The 21,774-nt window shown below is 38.6% G+C and overlaps 1 protein-coding gene across 7 annotated transcripts in view; it reads right to left on the reverse strand.

Annotated features, from left to right (window-relative positions):
• TAFA2 (TAFA chemokine like family member 2) overlaps window positions 1-21,774 on the reverse strand; it is a 192,510-nt gene that overhangs the window by 12,947 nt on the left and 157,789 nt on the right. For all 7 annotated transcript variants that reach the window (XM_069852312.1, XM_069852303.1, XM_069852294.1 and 4 more), the window contains exons 3-4: window positions 11,102-11,254; window positions 9,938-10,062 (exon numbers count right to left, since the gene is read on the reverse strand). In XM_069852312.1, coding sequence (XP_069708413.1) covers window positions 9,938-10,062; window positions 11,102-11,254 — 278 coding nt within the window. The remainder of the gene's footprint in view (window positions 1-9,937; window positions 10,063-11,101; window positions 11,255-21,774) is intronic.

A 21,774-nucleotide genomic window follows, 5' to 3' on the forward strand; every position in this document is an offset into this window, starting at 1 on the left:
GCCACTTTTCCACTCCCTCATATCAGTTCTGCAACCAAGCAGTGATGTACAGTTTTTGAAGCCTGTGCCAAATACAAATGGAAAGGTGCAAGAGTTCTGCCTGCAGCTATTTATGTAACAGGTAATGTGAGGTTTCAGAACGCTTCAGTCCCTCTGAGCCGAAATGTATCATTCCTGACTTGCTGAAATGATCCAAAAATCCTTTACAGAGTGCAAAGGAGGGTGGGACAAGGAAGAAGCACTAGATTTAGAGCACGCCAGCATGACTCACGGCATACTGGCATTTGAGTATCATCATCCTATATAGTAAATCTGTGAGGCAGTAGAAGTTGATGAAAATCTTCCAGAAAAAAATAAAAAGGACTACTAGATTTCCAAAGATCCCTTCTTGCACAGCTGGGAAAGGGCAAAGAAACTGGTGGAATGGAGCTGCAAATGAGAGTGGAAACATTTTTGATTTCTGTGTCAGGACTTTTCCACTTTGTGGAGAAGTGATGAAACCTGATAATCTACATACAGCCTTTCAGAACTTGTTCTTATGTTCCATCACAGAGGTAGAAAATTATTCTTCAGACATGTGGTCAGTATCTCAAACATGCCAGCAAAGGACAAATTGGGGAAAAAGAAAGGAAAGAGAAATAAATCACAAATTGGATCTTTTGGGACAAAGGCAGAAAACCTCTTGATTGGACTGATGGAGTAGAGCATTGCCATGTCGAAAAAAGCAGTACTTGCAAAAATCACTGATTAGGTAATTAATGACACGCAACTAAAATTCATTTGCATTTTTCTTTAAATATTGCAGAAATATTTTCCTTTAATTTCGGAGTAATTCTGTCAATATTCATGTTCTGCAGAAGCTAAAAGGATGATTTACAATATATGCTAGACGCAGTCTTACCTTAGAAAAAAACATTCCCTCACAAAAACGTATAAACCACAACATAAATTATGAACACTCCACAAGCATGATGAAGGGATTACAAAAGATTTCATTCCTCATGGTTTGTACAGCGTGTCTACTCACAAAAAAATTAGAGTAAACCTTCTGAATAACTAGAGACAAGACTCAGTGTTTTCACAAGGAGGTACAGCACAGATTTGAAAAAATAAGGAAAAATTACAAAACTTCTAGGCAAAAGCTGCTAATAAAAAAATTAAAACACTACTCTGATTTTAGAAATTATTTTCTTTTAAGTAATGCTTTAACAGGCTCTCTCTTTGCCTTTAACCCCTTCTCTTTTTTTACGTTCCTCACTTTCAGTTCTTAATATGAGTAACCATCAGACTCAAAGTCAGAACAGAACTAAACAAAATTTGTGATGGATGCTTGGATTATCTTCACAACCCAACAAGTTTCATTGACCTTTCAGTCTATGACTTTGTTTATAACATTTCACATCACAACAGTTCTTCCTTTAATCCTTTTATTCATAACTTGTGCTTCATGGGTATTTTTAAGTACATTTGCCTTTGGGGACAGGATTATGACTTGCCAAGATTTCTGTGACCTACAAATGAACACCATCAGGCTGTAGGTCTAAACCCATTTCAAACGGCAACTTGCAACAGGAGTCTTTTCATAGGGTAGAACTAGACATGCCTACTTCACATTAAAGACATATATTCGGTATATAGCAGCTGTTTTTAAGAAAATCAGCAAATTGCATAGCTCTGAATACTGATGATTCCTTGTAATATGCATTGGCTGGAATGCTAACTATTTTCAACAGAATGTCCATATGTCCCAAAAAATTAGTGTTTAGGTGCCCTAAAAAAACCAGAGCTTCAATATGAAGGAACTGTGATGCTAGATCAAAACAGTAATTACTGACCGATCCAAAAAGCTAGCTTGACCCCGGAAAATGTCATCCTATTTCCATTAGCAGCTCATTTGCCCCTTGAAACTTTTATGTATTTTTAGTAAAACGTGTACATATCACTTATTGCTATTTTAATGATAGTGGGTCTCTGAGTTGGCAAAGAGAAACATGCTGAAACAGCTGCAAATTTCTCCTAGTGACAGATTAGCCAAAGGCATCAAAAGAGATACCATAGCAACAAAGAGGCTGTCACAAACGCAATCGCTCTTATCTATGGGTAATATTTTGCTACAGTCTGCACACTTACTTATATTGTAATCACATTCCTTTATGAATCACAAGGTATTGCTATTCACTGTATATAGATATATTATTCCTATAAATCTTCACCTGAAATTAAGGCAGAAGGTGAACAGTCTATAGACAAAAGCTCTGAACTGAGGCAGGAAGATAGTGCAGTTTTACAGTGAGGTTGTTTCTTAATTTATTCATAAAGCCCTTAAATAATATTAGGAAAAACACTTCCTGTCATGATTTGCTACTGACACATGGCAGATCACTGATTTATTCTGTATTTTGCATTTTATACTGGTCAAAGCAAAAGGCAAATTGTTTCATGTGATGGAAGTTAGTAGGGGTTTTACACTGCAGAAATGTCATGTGAGAAATACATTGCCTTATTCGCACTGACTGACCACAACTACCATATACTCAGCCCATCAGAAACACCCTAGAATAACCTACACACAATGTTTATGTGATGAATTTCTGCTTTTTCTAATTACTTTTCATTGCTACTGCTGTTTTTGAAAAGCCTAGAGGAGAAACAGGACTAAAGTAGTGATGAAAGAGGTTATCACAATGGCAATATTCCTTTTCAGCTTTGGCAGAAAAAGCAGTAACACTCGTTCCATTTTCTTCCTCTCTGTTCCTGCTTAAGGAGCCTGTGCATCTGTTGCTCATGCAGAGAAGCACAGATCAACAACTAACGTAGCTGCATTGCTAACACTGATGTCAGGCTCAGTTACAAAAAAAATGCTACTTTCTTCTCATACCCAGGGACACATTTTAGCTCCATTTCATTATGTTGTCTTACTCAAGCAGTGGTTATGACAGCACTGGTAGTAGGTGAGTCACCACTAATGCTGTCTCCTGATGCTGGGAATCTCAGTAGCTCACGGTAAAGCATTGCAATGTAAAGGTACCTATCAGAGGTCCTGTCATTCCTTGTGCTGAAAGGATTATGAACAGCATATTTTATAAATTGAAATATAAATAAAATTACTGCCTCTCCTTTCGGCAGCTGTAATTCATTTAGAAACAATCCAGCATCTGCAAATGAGTAAGAGTAGATATGGTAAAAATGTAAGCAGTGTTCACAGCTAGCAAAGGAAACACGTTGATTCAATGCACTTTCTGAACACCATTTGGCTTCATGTGCATCCAGTTGGTGTGTTTGGACGATACACTTTCTCCTCTTCCAAGAATGTTATTCAATTTTTAGTTTCTTTTAAACTCAGGGTGTCATAATGTAAAATTAGATTAAATGGACTATTACAAATATCTCATTTCAGGCTCTCTCCAATATCATTTTGGAATGTAGATAAACACTCTCAGTATGGATTTCTTTCCATCCTGGTAATATTTCTGTTCTTTTCACACTAGTCATCTGTCTCTGGTATTGATTTGGAAAGCAGATTTGGATTTGGAATGTAGATAAATATACTCAATATGGATTTATTTTTGGCCCTATAATATTTCTCTTTTATTTCTCTCTGTCTTTGTAATATTTATTTTATTTTTTTACACTACTCTATTCCTAATATTGGTTTGGCATATAGTTACATAGTAATATATTAGATATCGATTTATTTCTGTTCTGCAATGTGCTTTTCCCCCCATATTAAAAATAATAGCCAGTATTCCGTGACAATTCCAACTCCTTCTACCTCTCATAAACATGCGGTTGCTCAGCTATTCCAGAAGCTGGATGCTCATTTTCAAAAGATGGCCCATTATGATCTGCCTGAAAATATTACTTTCGCTTATCTATAGGACAGCATTGTTCACTTTCTCAGGATAAGACCTACAATACACCACATTACCTGTGTTCCTGCGCCCTAGCTTATGTAGGAGACACATGGGTTTATGGGCTGCCCAGGAGGCACAACATGGTCTAACCTAGTCCCAGAGTGGACACCTGGGCAACCAGCACCCCAGGAGGCATTGCAACATGCATTTTCACATGTTACACGCAGCTTCTGGTGCTCTTATTTAAAGTCAGCCTCTATTATACAAAATAGACAATGTGCTGTTATTAAAAATGCAAGTAAAGCCTGGCATCTAGATCTGAGCTTGAAAAGCCCCTGCCCAGAAACCACTGGTATGGAATATGTCATATAACCAACAGAAATATAAAATTCTTTCTCTTTAGCTCTTATCTGACTGCAAAATGTTGCTTTGCAGTCTTTGTAAAGGGCTCCTTTGTTTAATAAAAACCTCACAGCATTTTTTTTAATGTCATTGCCAATTTTATACATAATACTGATATATTTTGCTGTCTTCAAATGATGGGAAAATTCCCGTTTTAAAAAGACATTTTTCTTATTTTGCAAAAAGAAAAAGAAACACAACCAAAAAAGCTTTCTGAGTGAAAATAACTATATTAGAAAAAGGCTGTAAGAAGCAAATATATTTTAAAGGTAAAAATAATTCTTTGGATTTTCCCCTTAATTTAACACTTTCGTTATCATTTAAAGAGGGTAATGTAACAAAATTTTTGTGTTCATTTACCAAAAATCTGAGGCTAGTCATATAGAAAAAAATTCATTGCTTCCTTTCACAACAGTTACTCAGTCTGGAGGAGAATGCCACAATGTGCCTCGTAAACCTCAGCTATGCACACAATCATTTCATCATTTTCCCAATGTGTTTCTAAACATACTCTTTTGTTGTGGTATAATAGATAAATTCTCATTCCCATTTCTTCCCTCCTCTCCTGCATGATACATGGATCCAAAACAGTCAATTCTAAACCAGTACAAGTTAACTCAGTATTCAGCTTATTCATACACACCTTCCCCCCAGATTCATCCTGTTTCCTTGGTTAACTCCTAATGTCAGCCCTCTCTTACCAATATGCAGTTAAATTAGCAAAACCAGTCTAATCTTTCCATAACATCTGGTTTTGCATTCAGAAGATAAATATTTTCAACCTGACTTTTCTTAACATTTGAATTCTGACCACCATAACTTTCACTTTATTCCTAATTCATTATGAATGTAATACCTTATTAGATCCCCATACTTGAACAAAATATAAAACCTCAAGTAAACCACACTTTTAAAAATCAATTAGTTTTCTCCCATTATGCATTTGTCCTTTTTACTTAGTGACGCCATAAGTATTAAGAAGTTGGTATCGTTGTTTTTCACAACAGGGTGATTAAATGCACTATCAGAGTTGGACTAGCAAAATACCTCCTTCCTCCACTAGTTTTATGTCTAACATAATACTTATTTATTAACAGCTTGAGATGTGGAAACATAGGTGCTGCTTCTGAACTTGATATCCTGTAGAAGTGGTTGATTGGGTTAACTTTTCTGCATATGAAGGAGGCAAATAGAAAATGTTTGGAGGTGAATATAGACTTTCTTAGCCTTTACAGGAAAGCCTTCACAAGACTTTTCTGCAATGCACTTAAATCGCCCAAGCTGTTCAGTTTCCTTTATTTCTTTATCTTTTTACATTATACATGATAATCATATATGGGTTTTCATTCAACAAGCAGAAACTTATTATTTGTGACTTCTTAGTACTGTCTCTCAGTACAGTTCCTTCTACTTTTCTTTAAAAAAGGGAGTTTTGAAACCACAGAGCACTTTAGAATTTTCCCTGTTGTTTATATAGGATTTGGGGAGCAGAAAGAGAAGCTACAAAAATATTGTAGTCACTACATATTAGGGAAAAGTACTTGCTTTTTGAGAATAAACTACTGTCATAACACAAAGGATCACCAAGAATATATAAGCTACTGTCATAACACAACAAATATATTTTTCTGGGCATCTAAATGACGTCTGTTAAAATCTCAGCCCCCTGCATCTGGAAATACAGAGAACTTCATTCACCTGCCACCTGGTTTCAATAACTGAGACTAATTCTCTGTCAGAAATTTCAATTCAAGTTTGCTGTTGTCTCAGAACAGTTTTGCAGCTTTGTGGGAAATGAAGGAGGAAGGGGTAAACATTTAGTATCTGGACAAACTAGAAGGCAGAACAAATAGTGGGAGATTTAAGGGGATTAGTATTTTTCTTTTAGTGGTCATAGGTTTGCTAGCAGATTAAGGTACCCATTGTACTGACTCAGTGTATATGAAGGCAAATAGAGAAAAGGACGGGCTTTTTCATAGTGTCACTTCTGAAGAGGTATGAAAGGAGTCCTGAAGATTGCCATCATCCACGGAAGACAAGTCCAAATCCTGCAAAGAGCTCAATCTATGAATGTGTAACAGAGGCATAAACCCTTCAGAAAAAGAGCCTTGAGGTTCTGCAGATTCCTAACTGTGGACAGAATTTCACAATCTTAACCAAAGCAGAAAAAAATGTCTTCTGACAAAATGTTAGGAAGAAATCTCCTCAAGGTGATTTTAATAGATATCTTCCCAGTTTGTGATATCGTTTCTTTCCCATAGAAACACAATCCAGACCTACATTTTTATTTACTGGTTGTTAAACACGCACAAAAAATATAAAATAGCATTAATTCTTTAACATGAATAGTGTCATGTAGTAATAGCCTCTACAAAACTAGTTCCTTTTCATTATATTATACATGCACACACATTTTACATACATATAATCAGATTTGCATTGGCATGTACAAAGGTAAATGTGGGCAGCATCCGAGCAAAGTTAGCTTCAGAAGAAACACATTTGAAAGGCGATTCAGTAGTGGAATTGTCTATCAAACATTGAGGAAGTATCCTTCCTTCAAAAAATGACAAAATGTTTTAAAGACTTATACATACAAAACTGAAACATGTAGAGCTCTCTGTTGAACAGGAGGAATATAATTCAGTGAGCGCAAACACATTTCTCTACAACCGAGATGTACCAGATATTTAGTGCTTATGCAGGGAAGATTTAAATCAAATGACATGAACACTCAAATATCTGCACAGAGTAAACACCACAGTAGTAAATTATGGTCCACACTACAAACAGTAACTACTTACAAGCAAAACCAGTCATCGTTACATATGGTGAGGTGTATGGGTGATGTGTTTATGCTTACACATACATCTGCACGTCTTCAGAGTGCATTTTAATTTGTTCTGTGTTGATGAAGAATTGTGTTGGCTGTAGCTTTTGGAAGTTTAAGTATCTAATAGAATCATCAAATGGTTTGGGTAGGAAGAGACCTATTAAAGATCATTCAGTTCCAATCCCCCTGCCACAGCAGACACATGGGGAACATTTCCAGGGAGGGGGCATCCACAACTTACCTGGGCAAACTGCGCCAGTGCGTCACCACTCTCATTGTGGAGAATTTTTTCCTAAATGTGTAATCTAAATCTTCCCCCTTCCAATTATAGCCGATCCCCCTCGTCCTTTCACTACACGCCCTTGTAAAAAGATCCTCCCCAGCTTTCTTGTAGGCCCCCTTCAGGTACTGGCACTTGTCCCCAGGCTGAACAACCCCAACTCTCTCAGCCTGTCCTCATAGCAGAGGTGCTCCAGCCCTCTGATAATCTTTGTAGCTCTCCTCTGGTCTCATTCCAACAGTTCCATATCAGTCTTATGTTGGGAATTCCAGAACCGGACACAATACTCCACGTGAGGTATCACAAGAGTGGAGTAGAGGGGCAGAATCACCTCCATCCACCTGTCAGCAATGCCTCTTGTAATGCAGCCCAGGATACTGTTGGCCTTCTGGGCTGTGAAGTGCACATTTTCAGCTCATGTCAAGCTTCTCATCAACTAGCACCCCCCCAGGTCCTTCTCCACAGGGAGATGATGTCCATGATGTTGTTCCCCAGCCTGTCATTGAAACCACAAATTGCCCTGACCCAGGTGCAGGATCTTGTGCATATCTTTTTGAACCTCATGAGGTTCACATAGGCCCACTTCTCCATCTTGTCCAGGTCTCTCTGGATGACATCCCATTCTTCTGATGTAACAACTGCACCACTCAGCTTGGTGTCAACTGCAAACTTGCTGAGGGTGCATTTGGTCTTGCTTTCTATATCACTGATGAAAATATTAAATAGCACTGGTCCCAGTACAGACCCCTGAGGGACACCACTTGTCACAGATCTCCATCTGGTCATCAAGCCGCTGACCACTACTCTCTGAATACAGATATCCAACCAATTCCTTACCCACTGAACAATCCACCCATCAAAGCAATATCTCTCCAATTCCGAGAGAAGGACGTGGTGGGGAACCATGTCAAAGGCTTTAAAGAACTCCAGACAGATTACCTCCGTTGCTCCTGTGTCCACTGATGTGGTCACTGCATCATAGAAAACCACTAGGTTGGTCAGGCATGTCTTGTACTTGGTGAAGCCTTGCTGACTGTCTCAAATAACCTCCCCATCCTCCATGTGGTTTAGCATAGCTTCTAGGAGGACCTGTTCCATGATCTTCTCAGGCACAGAGGTGGGGCTAGCAGGTCAGTAGTTCCTAGGGTCATCCTTTCTACCCTTTTTAAAAATGGGCACAAAGTTGCCCTTCTTCCAGTCACCAGGAACTTCCCTGGACTCCCAAGACTTTTCAAATATCACAGAGTGTCTTAGCAACCATATCAGCCAATTCCCTCAGGACTCTGGGAAGTATCACATCAGGTCCCATAGACTCATATATGTTCAGGTTCCTCAGATGGTCATGAAACTGACCTTCCTGTACAGTGAGAGTGGTTTTATCCCCGTCGTTCTCACCTTGTTGTCCACTGACCCAGGAAGGGTGAGGAGAGCAGTTTCCAGTGAAGACTAAGGCAAAAATTTGAGTAGATCAGCCTTCTCATCTGTTGATTTGAGGTCACCACTTTAGTTGATCGGGAGGGTGCACTTTCTTTAACCTTCCTTTTCTTGTTGACGTACCTGTAGAAGCCCTTCTTGTTCTTCTTTGCTTCCCTTGTCAAGTTCAGCTCCAGCTGCACCTTTCCCTTCCTGACCCATCCCTACACAACCAGGCAGTGTCCATGTACTCTTCCCAGATCACTGGTCCCTGCTTCCACTGCCTGTCCATTTCCCTCTTGGTCTTTAGTTCAACCAGCAGGTCTCGACTCAGCAACACTGGTCTCTTCCCCTCCCTACCAACTAACTTCTTGAAGAGCCTAAATTTTCCTAAAATTTAGGGTCCTGACTATACTCCTCACCTGTCCCATACTTCTCAAGACCTTGAACTCCACCAGTGCTTATCTGAAGAGTTTGTTATTCTTCTGTTTCTCTTAGACACTAAAAAGCAGAGCTGACAACACAATTACTTTGTTTTCACGCATTGTGCATTATGAATGTTAGATTTATTTCTGTTAATATAATTTTGAAGCAATAATATAAGAAGTGTTATACGGAGAAAAGGAATCCACTGAAATTCTGTCAAAATTTTTTAGTATATCCTGGTCATACAAGATGGAAAGAATCAGAATATCATACTGTAATGATATGTCAAATGCTTACCATATTCAGCAGTTTCTATATAGAAACACAGTAATTTCATGTTATTGATAAGAATGCACCTGTTTGTTACCCCATGAATGAAGAGCTTAGCAGGCTGTGTAGACTGCACGCAACTGGTTTCAGAGACAAGTATATTAGAATACATTTGATCATTAATGGTATTCAGCTATGATTGGGTCATCAGCTACCAAAGGGGTCATCTCTACTATCTCTGTTGCTTACCTGAGAAGTTCTGGCATGCTGCTTACCATGTTCAAGCAATTGAAAGTATGCAGAGAAAAGTGTGCAGGACCAGGAAGTCCAATCCCAGTATGACTCTTCCCACACTTTTTTATCTTCTCAAGTCATATCTTCTATGTGCACCCAATTTCCTGTGCATGGGTTTGGGGTTTTTTACCTGTTGATAACATGTCAGGTTGGAATCATACCTACCCTAGTTGTTTTCACTTTATTCCCAGAGGAACAGCTCCATCCTTTGCGATCTGGAAGAACTTTACATTCTTCCCCTTCAAGACATGGTTGCATATGGCACCACCATTTCTGCTCCACTATTGAAGCTACAAGTGAGAAAAATAAACACATTCAACATGTTGTTGAAATGGACACTTTAGTAGAATATTATGTTGCAATATTTCTTTTATTTTCCAGGAAAATGTTGCAAATACATTGACAACTAGTCCGTGACGATCAGTCAGCACAGAACCTTCATAAGAAATTAGGTCTCAATTGGCACAAGGTGCTATTTGCTTCAAAGTCAATTTCTTTACTGTGTTCTTTTTTTCTAATTTACTACAGTTCAGGAACTAGTTTCATAGCATTTCTCTTCAACCACCATTTTTTTCTTGCTCAGCCAGATTTCGAAGTTTTAAGTAGAAACACTTCTTTTGAGTTAGTATATTCTGTCTGATCTACTATATGGTCTAGCATAGCCTGATTAAATTTATTCCCCAGTGATGACATATTTATAGCATCTCTGACAGACAAAAACATATCAACAGTAAAGAGGTCATGTAAAGGGTGAATCCATCCCGCTCTTCTTTCAGAGACAGAAATGTGAAAAATCAGCTAGTATTTTCCCAAATAAAACATATGAGCCTATGCTACATTTGTTAAGTAAAACATTAATATTGCACTGTGAGTAAGAAAACTGTATTGTCCTAAAAAGACTAAAAGCCAACTAGAACTATGTTTTGGGTTTTTTTCTTGTTTGTTCCTGTATGATAAAAATAAATCCACAATAACATTTAAGACTGCGGCACATGAAAATCAGATGCTCATGTAGATTTTGAATAAACTATTTTAATTACATTCATTTCATACAGCTCCAAGGGCACTCTGTTACTTAGATCAAATTTAGCTTCTCAAGAAGTTTCTTTTCACTGGCATCTAATAATTTTGCTTTGCATTTCCATGGAGTAATAATTCACTTTTCTCATCTTCCTCCCATTCACCTTGGGCACGCTCTTCAAAAATGCAGAAGTTTTTCTACTCTTACTTTAAATAGTTAACTGTAATGGAGTGGTTCTCATTGAGGACATTAATTCAGCAAAATCCCCTAGGAACATGCAATAAAAGGAAGCAATAGAGTAGTAGTACCATCAACACAAGAAGGAGCTGCCCGTGTGGTACCTGCTACCTGCCCAGGGAAGCAGGAGCACTTCACTGTCTGTGATCTTTCTTCTATCTTGTTCTTATTGCAACATCTGTGGAGTGCCACCACTTCACAGGTCCCAGTTTTAACATGGTGAGCTGTGAAAATAAAAAAAAGAGCAATTTGATAACATTGTGAGGTAGCGTCATACTGTTTGAGAGGGGTTTTTTAATTAGAAATGCATTAAACCTGGCTCTGTAAGGCAATCTGCCATGCATGAAACTAGAATTACAATAGTACTAACACTGGAATGTAAAGTTGATTTCTTTTCCAAATGTAGTGTAACTATCTCAGGCAGAAAATAAGGGCTAAAGCAGAACAGCTGGAGAACGCTGCATATGGGACTGTTCCAGTGAAGAGGGAAGCAGAAACATTACAAAACAAGACTAGAAATTGTACCAATTTTTGGACTCTCATAAAAATCTCTGTGCATCTATACCAAGCAAGGTGTTTTTTTTTCTTTTCCCTAAGTCAGAAACCTTGAAATGCAAGTGAAACAATGTTAAAATACCCATTTTTCAGAATCTGTGTCTCCAGACTTTATGTCCAGTGCAGACGCAGTTTTTAGTATCATATCCCAAAACCTTCCTACAGATGGACTAAGAAGAGGAAGCAGGATAAAGGGACAACCCTCAAACTAAAAACAGAAATAAAATCAGAAATATAATCTACTAAGGAATCACATTTTAACTCTTTCTACCTGGCATTGCAAAGAAAGTCTAGAAACACGGGGATCACAGCTTTTCAAAGATGGGAGCCAACAGGACTATCTTCATTATCCTATATACAGTGCCCATCACTCCCACCCATGGTGCTCTGAGTGATCACCAGAATCATGCTACTGGAATCCTGTGAGAGGATAAATTTGGTAAAAGAGGAACTACCAAACTTCCCTTTCTGATTCAGCAGCCAGTTACCAAGGGATCTAGAGTTCAGAAAAAAAATTTGTTTTAATAAAGCATTTGGTGGTTACTGATAAAAGATTAGATATTTCTGGAGCTAGCTAATTTCCATCAGAAGGGAGACAGAAAGAAATCTGAACTTTCAGCTTGTGTTAACCTACAACCTTATATAGGGAGGAATATGAATTATGCAAAGCAGTATCTGTTTTAATACTGCCCTTAAGTCGTCCATTTTTTTTGCTGTTTAATTTTTTGTATACTTTAAGCAAAGCCTGTTTATTGAACACTTCAGCTGCCTTTCATGTTCCTAATGCCAAACAATAAACCAGAGCTTCCACAAGGAGAAGGCCCTACTAAGAAGCTTTCAGAAGCCCCAAATTGATCCCTGGACCCACTCACTAGTTATTCTGCAGTATCAGCTCCCAAAAGGGTTGAGGAAGGAAAACTTAATAAAGGTATGGACCCCAAGAATATGCCTAGAGGCAAAGCCACAGGCAGCAATTAGACTCTGGGTCATCGTCAACAAAACATAAACTAATAAATATTTAATTCGTGGAATTATGCATTTTTCAGTAGAACACAATCCACTGAACAGTTTGTGATCTTTGTCATCACTCACTACATCATAGTATGTCAGAGTAGATTATGCTTTACCACATCATGCCATACTATAGCTGATATAACACAATGTGAGCATTAACCCATGATCCATCATATTGTGGTACATTGAAATCTAGGAGAGGAAGACCTTTTTTGGCATAAATTGCTTTTCTTTGATTTTCTAACTATTTGCTATTTTAATTCAATAGAGGATGAGGAAAGCAATTCATACCATTCACTTGAACTTTGTAGTCTCAGATATTTTCATATTTTTGATGATGAGAAAATAGCTTTACAAATAGCACCACACAGTCTGCTGTAACAATTACTTTTAAGTATTTTCCAAACTATGTTACTGGTATACATATCAATAAACCAATTCAAATAAATATATTAATGTTTCTCATTAAAGTGTTACAAGCTATTTTATTTGTGAATATGGTAAATAAAATATTCCAGGTTATATTTCAAATGTATAAAGTACAGTAGAACAAGCACATGCTCCTTTTGTAAATTCACATTAGTCACTTATATTATACTCACACACACTAACACTAATTCACTGATTTGTATTTTATGAAAAGAACATACAAAACCAGACATCCAATCAACAAAAAGAACAAGTAAATTTAGTGGCAGGATGTGAACTTCACCCCACTTAACTTTTCACTGTATTAGTTCTCAGTCCTTATCTGTATTCTGATGTGTATCACTGATCCTGAAATTTTGTCTCCTCATGCTTTTATTAAATAGTTTGACACAGCTCTACCAGGTCTACAGAAATGCCATAATATGCCTGCTAAGAGAAAATAAAATACTATTTGTACCAACAGCCATCTTGAATGTAAATCAGTTCAAAAAGCTGATGTAAAATGCTGGGAAGGAAATGCTCATACTGAAATAAATCTTTTGGAAGTCTTGATTTGTAGTAATTAGGGAAAGAAAATCAGCCATTTTAAGATCTCTATGGGAAAAAATGTAGTTAAATGAAGCAGTCACAAATTCATGTACAATACAGAAAAACATTTTGAGGGGTGAAGAGATACAGGAAAAATGAGAGAGTATAAAAACTAATCATATACTATTAATAGCATTTTGGGAATCTTTAACAAAGCTGCTTTAAAATTTTCTAGGTATAAAGCCAAAACAACCTAGAAAAGTATACAAAGCTATTTCAAACATTGAAAATCTAGGCCAACCATCCTCTACTTTATATTTACCACCTAGAGTATGCAATGAATATTTCTTGAGAGGAAATGTAGGGATTTCAGCTCTTTATGCTATCAAATAATTAAGTTCCAATGCGGTAAGTACAGTATCTGTCACATTGATGTGAAATGAAAGCCTCTATAAAGTAGATAAAGGATTTCCCACAACCTAATACAAATTAACCTCATTAAGCCACTGAACTATTCCACGAAAGGAGGATAGCACTTCAAGAGATTCACATTTTGGTTTTGTTTCTTTTTCTCCTAGCACAGATTTCAAAGTATGCTGCTTGGTTTGCAGAAAATGTTTGAGGAATTCAACGCTATTTCTGGAAACCTATAGAAATTCATTATTCAAACTGCAAACACTCAGTTCTGCCTTCTCTACTAATGCAAGTAATCCTCCCTGAAATCAATGTGAAGAAGGACTGAAAAGACTTAGAGATATCTATGTGTACAGAATGGGAAGTTTTCCGGATGATTATATTTAACATAATATATGTATATATCATGTTCCAGAAGATGTGACACTGTATTATGAGAGCGTAATTTGGAAAACAGACATAACCATATCTCACCCATTAACAGTATAACCTGTAATTAACCTGCCACTTTTATAGCACTTTTCATGTAGTGAAATCATAACCGCAATCTCATAAATCAGTATGATATTGATAAACGAAAAACTTCAGTGCCACAATCGTGCTCCTGGGAAAAAAATAAAGCTAAGTAATTTTTATTTCTCATTTTACACAAAACTGAACGCGCTTAAAGACTACATTTAAACATACACAGCAAAGACTGTTCAATATATATAAATTTCACCTGTACTTGTTCCTTCATGGCAACTTTAAATTTCTTTCCTTCAGGGAAATGAAATTTCAGTCATACTTGCACAGTGCATCTGGCAGCAAGTTATGGCTCCCGCGCTTTTACTTCTGTGGGAAGTTTGTTCCAGGCAAAAAGGCAAGTTACTGTTCAAGATTATTATTTTGCAACTCACAAATCTGAATATAAGATATTTAGTGCAGGGTTATAGACAAACCTAGCACCAAATCAAGGTAAGTCTTTTGAATTTCATTGTTCATTATGATCACCATTTCCTAACTTTGCCACTTCAACATCCATGTCCAAATCTAACACCTATCTGCTTGGCCATTTGAGTCTTTTCTCCCCGAAAGTCATGCATTAACACCTACACCGGCCCTTAACAAATCCTTTTGCTATGGATGAGATGAAATAAAGTCACAGGCTGTTTCTGTCCTCAGATTCCCCACCATTGCAGGAGCCACAGTACAAACAGTGAAAAAAAGAAAAAAAAACATCAAAAAGGCTTTCTGCAAAGACACTGGCACAACTGAGTGATACAGCTAAACCCATCTAACAGCTACTAGAAGAAGAAGAAGAACGCTTGTCTCTTCACAGCACTCTTTCATCCCTTGCTGTCATTTGATGGTGATGACAGTAAGCCAGGGATTTAGACTGGCAGAAAAACATCCCTTTTCTGTAGGGTTAGTTCTCTACTGGTTTAGGTCCTCCAACTGGGTCCACAGACTAGGGAGAAGCAGTTTCAGACGTGGGGAAGCAGCAGGAGGAGGCAGCCATAGATATGTGGTTACCACCTTCTGCAGAACGCAGTTCCTACAGCAGCCTACAAGCACCGCAGCTCTACATTCTTACAATAATTAAATGTATCTTGTTTTATTCCTTTCCAGATAATTCCTCTGAAATCAGAGAGACTACATAAAGCGTACAAAGCTGTGTTTGCTTATGTTTGTGTGTGTCTTAAAGCTTTAGTTGAAACAAGTAACAGATCAGCAATAAGGGCAGGAATGGAAGCTACTCTTAGCCATGAGTTTCAATCCATATTGCATCTAATGTTATTCATAATTTAGACTTTTTGTCATCTTGGATATAATCAGAAAGGTGTCCCATATGAAAGAGGCTCAGTCTTTAAAAAAAGGCACACAAGTAGTCTTTATTTATGTAAACCACATTCACATGAATAATTCCATTAAGCACTATAATGGAACTTGGGTGGTTTTTTTTTAGTAACCATCTGCAAGGGGAAACGAATATTTCAGCAGATTATCAACCTGCTTCATCGTTTTCCCTGAGTAATTAGTCACTATTATATACCACAATTTTCAAACGAGTAGGGGGGGAAGAAGGTATTGATACCAGAAAAATAGGTAAAATTTGTGATTATAATGTACCATTTCTAGGTTAGGCTCTATATCACCATCCTACTCTTAAGTGACCAGGAAAAAGTTGATTTTCTTGTTCACATAGTCTATTTGCTTTGTTCATACTGATTGACACGGAAGACAAATGTAGGTTATCTTTCTGCTACACTTCAGCAATTTCAATATGTCATATCAGTCTCAGTGTCACTGTAAAAAGGAAGGATACAAATAAACCTGCAAAATCTCACAAACACAAAATGCATGCACAGACACATGGATACAGAGTATTGTTGTATTTTTAAATAATTTAATGTGTTAGTAACTGCCACATCTAAGCAATCAAAATATTGTGCAACCACAGCTAAGCCAGGATTTCCAACTAAACTTTATCTGTTTAAACACCAAAAAAAAAGATACATGAAAAGAAATACACTGTCCAGTTCTTTCATTCAATTACTTTCAATATCTTTCAATATTTACTGTTATATTCACCTAACAGCTGTTAAGGAAAAAACTGAACTTGGTCTATTCATACTCTATCAACTTCGGTGGAGATATTGCAGCAGTTATCTGATCTAAGAATATAAGAACTATCATCATAGAATTACAGAATCATAGAATTACCAGGTTGGAAGAGACCCACCGGATCATCGAGTCCAACCATTCCTATCAAACTCTAAACCATGCCCCTTAGCACCTCGTCCACCCGTGCCTTAAATACCTCCAGGGAAGGTGAATCAACCACCTCCCTGGGCAGCCTGTTCCAGTGCCCAATGACCCTTTCTGTGAAGAATTTTTTCCTAATGTCCAGCCTAAACCTCCCCTGGCGGAGCTTGAGGCCATTCCCTCTTGTCCTGTCCCCTGTCACTTGGGAGAAGAGGCCAGCACCCTCCTCTCTACAACCTCCTTTCAGGTAGTTGTAGAGAGCAATGAGGTCACCCCTCAGCCTCCTCTTCTCCAGGCTAAACAACCCCAGCTCTCTCAGCCGTTCCTCATAAGGGCTGTTCTCCAGCCCCCTCACCAGCTTTTTTGCTCTTCTCTGGACTCGTTCCAGAGCCTCAACATACACGTAAAATCTTTTATTTGACCAGTCATTAGTGTAACTGAGGAAAAAAGAAGACAAACCTCATTTTACTTGTGTGAACACGCAAAAAGCACACCTTCCTTTCAGCACCATGGGTCAGAGTGAGAACTGGCAACACAGAGATCAGGGAAAGCAGAGGCATCTCCAATACCAGTCATGATCTCATTACCTCTGGCCAGCAGCAAGCCACTGACTCCCAAAGAAGCAATGGTAGATCCACATTGACAGGAACCCTACTGTACATGACCTTTAAAGATCAGAATAAAGGTGACATATGGATTTGCAACTGAGATATTTTTTCTTGTGATTGCATATGCAGGACATAACACAGTGACTGAGCAAATGATGACATAGTCTAGACATAGTGACTGAAAAAATATGATTAATTAAGTTTATTAAATCATGTTTGAAACCATCATTAGAGTTGTGATGTGCTTTTCATTGAACAGTTCATTTACTAAAAGCACAGTATCCAAGTAGGGTAACTATTTCTAAAATCTAGTCAAATTTCTTTACACTTTGAACCTAAAAGTAGGCATCCTCAGAGGGGGACAAAAAAAATTATTTCCTTTTTTTAAAATTTTTTTAACAGTAGTTTTTATTGCTATGACAGACTTAAGGGATTTTTTAAATAATAAAAATTCTCAAAAATAAGCATAATATTTTATTTGATTTGAAAAAAAACCCTTACTTGTTTGGTTTTCTTTTTGTTTGGCCAGTGAACTGAAAAATCAATTACAGACACAGCAGCAGCTACTGTGTCCTCAGTAGTGACAATGAGGCATGCTACAGTTGTGGTACATCTCAGTAAAGGCATTCATGCTGCTTTATTTTCCAGATAACACATGGTGGAGTGTCATAGAAACAGCAGGAAAAAATGATAATTTTGTGCCAACTTATTCTACACGATCATTACATTTTACATGGCTACTTAAAAACTTATTTAGCTCTGTATTCCATTTATGCCATGTGTATTTGAAACATTCACATAATACGGAAGTTGTGTACAACTAAGAATAAGTACCAAATTTTACTTTGACATAGAAAATCTTCAGTAGGAAGGAGCTACCCTCTAAGTGTCCTAAGGATCCCCTTTCCAGATACCTAGAACTGAGGATATGCCAAGTAGCCCTCACATTAGCACAGCAACTGGTTAAAGGTGGAAAACCTGGGGGCCCAGAGGAACCCCTGGATGCTAATGAGCACTAGTGGAGCACACTGACCTGCTCCTCCAAGCACCATTCATGGTGCCCCTGGGCCTTTTAGGAAACTCACTGAGATGAGTCAGCGCATAAAAAATGCCTCCCCAGGAAGATCTGCAGACTAAAGGCAGTTAATGACTACAAGGGCATAGGGTCTGTTATTAGGTGGTAGAAAGAATTTGTGGATTTTGTAAAATTAACCATCAGACATCTTGTGGAAATGTGTGAGACTCACCATGGGATAATTAGTGGAAGGACCGGGGAAGGAAATAGGAAGGGGTCAAGGTGGACTGGAGAGGAATGAGTAATAAAAGGGACAGGACAAGAGGAGCCACTGAAGTACAAACAGCAACTTATCAGTACACTTGCCTGGCTGAGCCTTGTGCTCAAACACTGCAAGCTGTCCTGCATTCTCATTAAATCACATTTCTACCTTTTTAGTGGGTGAACGCTTCTCTGAAAGGGTATGTGTGAATGCTAGGGAAATTTAAACCAGACTAGCTGGTGGTAGATTAAGAGATCTGGTTACCTGCAGCTGGCATGAGATGACAAACTCATGGGCTCGTGAATCCAAGTGAAAAGAACTGTCGATAGGTGGACCTGGGACAAGCTGCCAGTTGAGCGTCTAAGACCAGTTACTGCAGTGATCCATTTTGTGCATTTGTATACATACATATCCCCTTCTACTAACAGACTTCAGTCCTAATCAGCCAGGGAAGAGGACTGGGCCATCCATTGTGTGATTGCTGTATGCATTAACATGGGTGCCAGAAAAATCATTTTGTTTTGTCTGCCTTGATCTGTGTGGCTGACTCTGTGTGTACTCTGTGTGTGGAAATATACGTATCTATCTGTTCATCCATATGAGTCTAAGGAGCACACTGGCTCAGTCTCACCATTGGTAGATCCTGGGGATAAGGAGCCGCAGCAGCTTCACATCTACTCACCTTCTCTAGTCACCAACCTAACAGATGCAAGCATTAGAAATCTCTTGGAAAGAAAAAGTAAGCAAGGACGTAAGCAGCACTTGGCAAAAGCACATTTAACCCTCAACCTTTGCTGCTAAGAAATGTACACAGACTGTCAAGATCATTCTCTCATATTTGACAGGTTACCTGCTAGATCTGTAGATCAATAGCTGTCGAGAGGCACCTGCCCAGACACTGCAGTGAGTCAAGCAGAAGAGTTGCCCTGCTTGATGAGAACAGTCCATCCCAGCCAGATGCCATGCGGACCTCTTTTGTGCTTCATTTGAGTAATGCTGTGATGTGGGCAACTCCTTCCCACCCAAATATCTACTAAAATCCCACAAGAACACCTTATTGACAGGACTTTGAGGTCCTGTTTACTGTGTTCACACCTCCACATCTTGCACCTCAGCTATAACTATTAAAAGTCACTTGGTCACCTTGGGCACTGAAAAAGCCCAGATATACTTTGTTCTGCTTACACCAGTGGAGAATCTGTTTAACTTTAAACTACAATGTAGCCTTTCATTCTTCTTTTGTTCTGATGTCTCTTATATCTTGGGATAGGTTCTCCGGAGAATCGTTAAAAAAGTGAGCTGATTGCTTGGACCGATAATTTTTGCAGTGCCACCTGTAGGCAACACATGCACAAAAGATCCTGCTAACTCCAGCCCCTCACAGACTTCTTGATTTCAATATGTTTTCTCTCCTGAGAGAACCATTTTAAAATAACAAGAGTAATTCTTTATAAGTGTTTATGCTGGAGATGATAGCCCAGCTCCTCTCATCGGGCTGCCTTTACCATGCAATTAACCTGGTCAGTCCACTTGGGTGAAGGATAGTAAGCAGAGTTCATATGACACCACTATGCAGACAGCATCTCTGGTAGCCTTTAAAAGCCAAGCTAATGAATGGTTTGCCACAGTCACATTGCCAAGCATGATTTTCTACACTGTGCCAAATAAAAATCTCATCCATCAACTTGTTTGCCAGCCACCAGTTATAGCCATCTGTGTGGGAAGGCTTTTTCGCTTTTGGAAAAATATCAAGGAAAACTACAATGTAAGCATTCCCCTGAGAAGAGTTCACTAACGAACCTGTGAGATCAAGCCTCAGATATTCCCACAGCAAACCTATGCACTGAAATGGACTGAAAGATTGAGTTGCCTCCACAAGGAAAGAAAAAGACTTACTGGACTAACATAGCAAGCTGGCATATTCCCAGCTATTCATACCATCTTTCAAAGCACAAAACCACAGATGGAGCACTTCATGTAGGATCATTTGGACATGGAGAGCTCAAAGCCATCTGACTTTATCCTTCTGGCCTCACTGACACTGACTTTATTCAATCAGTTCTTCAGCAAGAGTGATCCTGTGTTACTCAAATAAGCTTATCTCCTCACAAAAGTCAGAGCTTTCTTATGGCAATGGCTACACATCACATCTTCATGTCCAACTTTGAGCCAAGGCACGGGAACTCAAAACACAACAAATTTTCAGACAGCCTGAAGGATAATTTCTTCTTCATGTGACCCTCTCTCAACCAAGAGTGTCGCCCTGTCTAGGTCCTGCTTTTACTTTTGAAATCAGATTATGAAGAGAGTCAGGATATAGAGTGTTCAGAGTCAGGATCACACACAGTGATTGTTTGGGATCTTGCAGCTCTTTATACATCCACCCTCTGGAAGAGGAGAAGAGAATGGCTCTGAATGCTCTCCCAGTCATCACATCAAGATCAGCAACCCAGCTGCAGCCAGATGAATAGGTCTCCCATTGCCTCCTGTAGCAGGTGCCCAGGGCAGAACCACTGGACCATAACCACCCCATTTGCTGGGCCGCAGAGCAGACAGGGGAGGGTGCTGACAGCAGTAAAGGATGCATGTTTCAGTATGGGCCAGAAATGGAGCTGTCTTGCTTTTTGCAAGCAAGATGCTTCCCATGTTTCTTCCATAGTGGTTGCAGGCTGACACCATCCACCAGACAAGCCTATGTAGAGCTGGCAGAGAAACACCCAGGGCAAGGAGCAATTTATAAATATTTCAAGAAGTCAAAAGCCCCAATATCTCTGAGGTTGTTATCAAACATGTTAAGCAAACGACATATTAAAGTGTGCAGACATTTTGTAAATTAAGAGGCTGAGGTTTGAGATTACTAATTATATGATTTCACAGAGAAAAATAAAAGACCAATCCAGCTCTCAGGCACTCAAAAGAACATTTGGCACACAGACTTTTTATCCTCTCCTACTCTCTCTGTGGGCCTTCTGCCAAATATCTCAACTCAGCAAGAAGCAATACCACATGTCTCAGAGCAGCCTTCAGTATCTGACAGAATACAAAAAAAATCCCCCCATTTTTTCCTCTGTCTCAAGGCTTCAGAAGCCTATTTTTTAAACAGTTTATGGGGAATATGTTTCCCCTGTTTCCTTAGATAACTCTCATTATTAATCTTATTTTCTTTCAAAC

The sequence above is a fragment of the Phaenicophaeus curvirostris genome, chromosome 1 (genome assembly GCF_032191515.1).
Source record: "Phaenicophaeus curvirostris isolate KB17595 chromosome 1, BPBGC_Pcur_1.0, whole genome shotgun sequence".
Classification (NCBI taxonomy): Eukaryota; Metazoa; Chordata; class Aves; order Cuculiformes; family Cuculidae; genus Phaenicophaeus; species Phaenicophaeus curvirostris.